Source organism: Octodon degus, unplaced genomic scaffold (genome assembly GCF_000260255.1).
Source record: "Octodon degus isolate 3935 unplaced genomic scaffold, OctDeg1.0 scaffold00071, whole genome shotgun sequence".
Classification (NCBI taxonomy): domain Eukaryota; kingdom Metazoa; phylum Chordata; class Mammalia; order Rodentia; family Octodontidae; genus Octodon; species Octodon degus.
The window spans coordinates 3,228,307-3,232,437 of record NW_004524647.1 but is presented as its reverse complement, the minus strand read 5'-3'; the positions used below and the strand labels follow the sequence as shown (position 1 = coordinate 3,232,437).

The following is a 4,131-nucleotide window of genomic DNA, read 5'->3' as shown; positions in this document are numbered from 1 at the left end:
GCCTGCGCAGGGTAGCAGGAAGCTCTCCACACACTCACCGGACCTGGGCTAGGACTCTCCTTCCATTCTTGCTCCTGTTTCTTCCTATTGCTCTTCCCTGGTCTGGACAGGAGGTGGTTTCTAAGTCTTCTTTTGGAAACTCATTCTGTTCACATGTTCATTCAGAGAATTATTTTCTTTATAGATTGCCCCCATGGTTTCAATGTTCCTTTATGTGGCTGATAGTTGAGGGAACAAGACAAACTTGCTTTGAGATCAAATGCAAGTTTCTTTTTTTTTTCATGAGCATAATATATTTATTGAGAGAAATAAAGCTCCTGTCCAAGAGAGGGACAGGAGGGGAACCCGATCAGGTAGTTCCCCCAAATGCAGGTTCCTTATTGGTGACAGGAGTCTGTATTCTCATAGTTGTCGGCTTGAATGGGGAAATAACAGTCACAGCAGATTTCCCTTTAGTGGTCTTTAACGTGGGTATCCCAAACACAGTGTGGCCTTCTGCCATGTTCCGAGCTATGGTGACATGTGGAGACTTTCTGGCTGGAGTCTTGGTCAGTGAATTCTTATGCTCATTATTTTTAGTTGTAGCTGAAAACCTGACATTCATTTTCATTGTGCTTAACCAGCTCTTTTATACTCACAGTGCTCCTCCTGACAGGGCCTTGGGCCTGGCCTTGTGAGCATGCTGACTGGCGGGAGTGCAAACTGTGGAGAGGCCTCCTGGAGGCGTGGGTGTCAGTATCCCTCACTCACTGCTGGACTGTTTCATTTCATGAGAGGAGTGGTGTTTCTTTCTTCTCTAATATATTCATTAATGGACTCCATTTCCTTAAAATGAGCCTCATGGAGCTTTTTGAAGTTTCGAGTAGTGACTGAAGTTCTTTTCCTGTCCCCAAGTGTGGAAAATCTGTCTGTATAGCAAGAATGTTTTTCTGAAGGTTCCATTGAATCTTCATTATCTTTTCCTAAGGAAACTGTATGCTCATCTCCAAGACTCTTTGTCTGGTAGCAAAGGCATTTCTCCAGTAGTTCTGAAATCCCAGTTTTCCTGATCTTCTTGATTCTGTATTTCGGTGAAATGACTCAGGCTTATCTCAGAATGATCCTGCTAGGAGACAGGTCCCCACTGCCTCCTTGTTTTGGTGATGTGGTCCACTGGCTTCTTCATGGCTTGTTCCCCACTGCTGTTAATCTGTACCTCAGTCTCATCACCAGAGGATGCAAAAGCTTGACTTTCATCCTGATTCTTATTTTCTTTATGTGCTTCCTGTTTAAGGTGGGTTTTCAAAGCCTTAAAGAGCTGGTGTGCCCTCAGGTTAGCCCAGAGGCCCAAACTCTTGGCCAAGTTCTGTCAGTTGCTGTATTTCGAGGAGCCTAGCTCCTCCGCAGAGAGGATGGTCGTCATGTTCTAGTACTCCAGAGGACACACAGAGGACCAGGACACTGATGCAAAAAATGCAGTTCAAAACTCCGGCACCATTACTCATTTTAGTTTAAGATGAGTTCAGATGTTTTGTTATAGGTGGAAGGAGTATTGAAATTTTGGCTTTATAATTTTAACGATTTTTTTTTAGCTCACCTTAAAGTATCCCCCCCCCCCTTTTTTTTTTCAGAACCGGGGATTGAACCCAGGCCCTTGTGCTTGCCAGGGAAGCACTTATTCCACTGAGTTATCTCCCCGGCATCTCACCTTAAAGTATATCTCAGATTCTTTAAATTTCGGGCCCTTCTGAAGGTTTTTTTTTTGTATTGAGGATTATTATAGTCAGACTGCTTTTTGCATAGAAGTATCCAGCTGTACCAAACAAGTTGGTTGAAAGAGTTTTGACTAGAGAGGTATTTATAGTATGAATGTTTAAGAGACATCAGAGATGGAATTGACAACCTTTTCTTTCTTTCTTTTTTTTTGTTTGTTTTTTTGCTTTTAGAGACAGAGTTGCGCTATGCAATTCAGACTGGCCTTGCACTCTGAGCGATTCACTTGCTTCACCCTCTTAGGTGCTGTGATTACGGGAATACACCACCACACCAGCAAAAGCCTTACATTTTTAATGAAGCTGAAATTTTGGAACCAGTTTGTCTTATAGAAAAATTGCACAGATAATAGTGATTCTGTATACCTCTCACTTGACTTCAGTTTCCCCTAATATTAGCATGTCATGTCACCAGCATAACTTTATATGCAAAGTGATGTAGCCCTTAAAACTTCATTTAGTTAAGATTGTAGTTCTCATTGGTGATAAAGTCAGGCTAAGGACCCAGTAAATAGCCTGCATCTTTTAGTTGGTTACATTTTAGTCATTCTTTTCTGCCTTTATTTTTTCCCCTTATTGAGTTCTTCAGGATGGACTGAGAGAACTACCTAGTATGTAGTCAATTTAGTCTTCTAATATATACAATGATTTTTAAATCTAGGCTTCCTCCAGTTCTTCAACACCAACAGGAACTAGGAGCAGGACATCTTCATTTACAGAGCAACTTGATGAAGTTATTCCCAACAGAGAGGTAAGTTTGAATTTTATTTTTTATAATATAGTATTGTTCTTCACAAAAAAGTAATCCAAAATGCAATTATACTGTTGATAACAAAAAAGGGAAATATTTTGATAGGTTAACTACTTAATTCCTAGATATTTTTATTATAGTATAGTAACATATTTTTTCTTTCAAACAGGAGTTATATTTTTGTAAAGTATTTTTTTGTGATCCTTAATTTGAGAGGATATGCGCTGTATCTAATCCTTGAAGATTTCAGAATGATTTGATAATAGTTCATTTAATATCATTGCATGTGCAAAAGCTATGTGTTTTTAAACTGGTGAGTGAAGATGAAAAATGACTTGACTGATTCTGTGTAGCTAACAGCTGGTACCAAAACCCTTTTTTTCCCAATTTTTTTTCTTTCTGTGAAGTATCACACAAATAAAGAGGATGTGATGTAAATATAAATCATGAGTCTCCATGTTACCACCACCCAAGTCAAGAAAAGGAACACTCCTGGCACTTTAGTGCTTCCTTACTGCTGCTGAAAGATTACAGCCATCCTAAATTTTTATATTTGCTTCTTTTCTTTATAGTATGAATGCCACACTTACGTATGCCTTTTCAGTGTAAACACTGCAGTGAAACATTTGAGCTGTTTAAAGTGTATGCTACTGTGAACATTATTGTGCTTTCTTTTGGTATACATGCCTCTGTGTTTCTGTTTGTATATACTTTGGATGGAATAGAATCATTGGTTCAAAGAACATGACTAGTTCCAAGACTTAGAAGATAATGCCAATTATATTCCTCAATAGCTGTAGAAAATTTCCTTTCTAGTACCATGAGAGGCTGGGAGGCTGAATCAGGAGGATTGCAAGTTCCAGCCCACCCAGGACAACTTAGTCACAAAGTTACAAAAAACAAACAAAATAAAACAAAGCAAAAAAGTGCTGGGGATGTAGCACAGTACAGATGCCTTTGTTTCAATCCTCAGTACTGCAAAAAAGAAAATTTACCTTCCCAATACAAATTCATGAACGTTATTTTTGCTCTGTACCCTTGTATTTCTCTGATGATTAAGACTGAATTTTTCATCTGTTCCTTGGACATTTGACAGTCTGTTCTTTTATTAACTTCTTATCTCCTGCCCATTTTTTTTGTTGGGTTGCCTTTTTCTTACTGCTTGATAGTTTTTGTTTGTTTTCATTGTTTTTTTTTTTTTTTTTTTTTTTTTTGGTTTTTATCTATCTCTGTCTTTCTCTGATGGTGCTGGTAATTGAACTTAGGGCCTTGTGCATGCTAAACACAATCTTTATGGATTAGTTTGGAGAAACTTTTGTATATTACAAATCAAATTTTATAATTTTTTAGTAGTACAAATAGTGTTGTCACTGAACTGTACTGCCAGTGCATAGTAGTTCTTTTTTATATAGTGTAGATAGGAGTTCTTTATCAGATGTTTTGTAAAGAGCTTCTTTCACTCTGTGGCTTGGATTTCTTTTTTTTGTGTGTGTGTGTGTTGAGGTTTCACCTTTTTAATCAGTTCTGAAGGACATTCCAAACACGAGACACGAAAGAATATTTTTTCTTCCAGTATATAAAAAAAATGACATTCACAAACATTTTCAAGAAGCTCTTACACTCATGATG

General features: G+C 38.0%; 1 protein-coding gene and 1 pseudogene across 4 annotated transcripts in view; one reads left to right on the top strand and one right to left on the bottom strand.

Moving 5' to 3' along the window:
- Window positions 1–1,402, bottom strand: part of LOC101579182 — a 20,632-nt pseudogene extending 19,230 nt beyond the window's left edge.
- Window positions 1–4,131, top strand: part of Golga4 (golgin A4) — a 144,668-nt gene that overhangs the window by 20,096 nt on the left and 120,441 nt on the right. For all 4 annotated transcript variants that reach the window (XM_023719777.1, XM_023719775.1, XM_023719774.1 and 1 more), the window contains exon 2: window positions 2,413–2,502. In XM_023719777.1, the coding sequence (XP_023575545.1) occupies window positions 2,413–2,502 (90 nt within the window). The remainder of the gene's footprint in view (window positions 1–2,412; window positions 2,503–4,131) is intronic.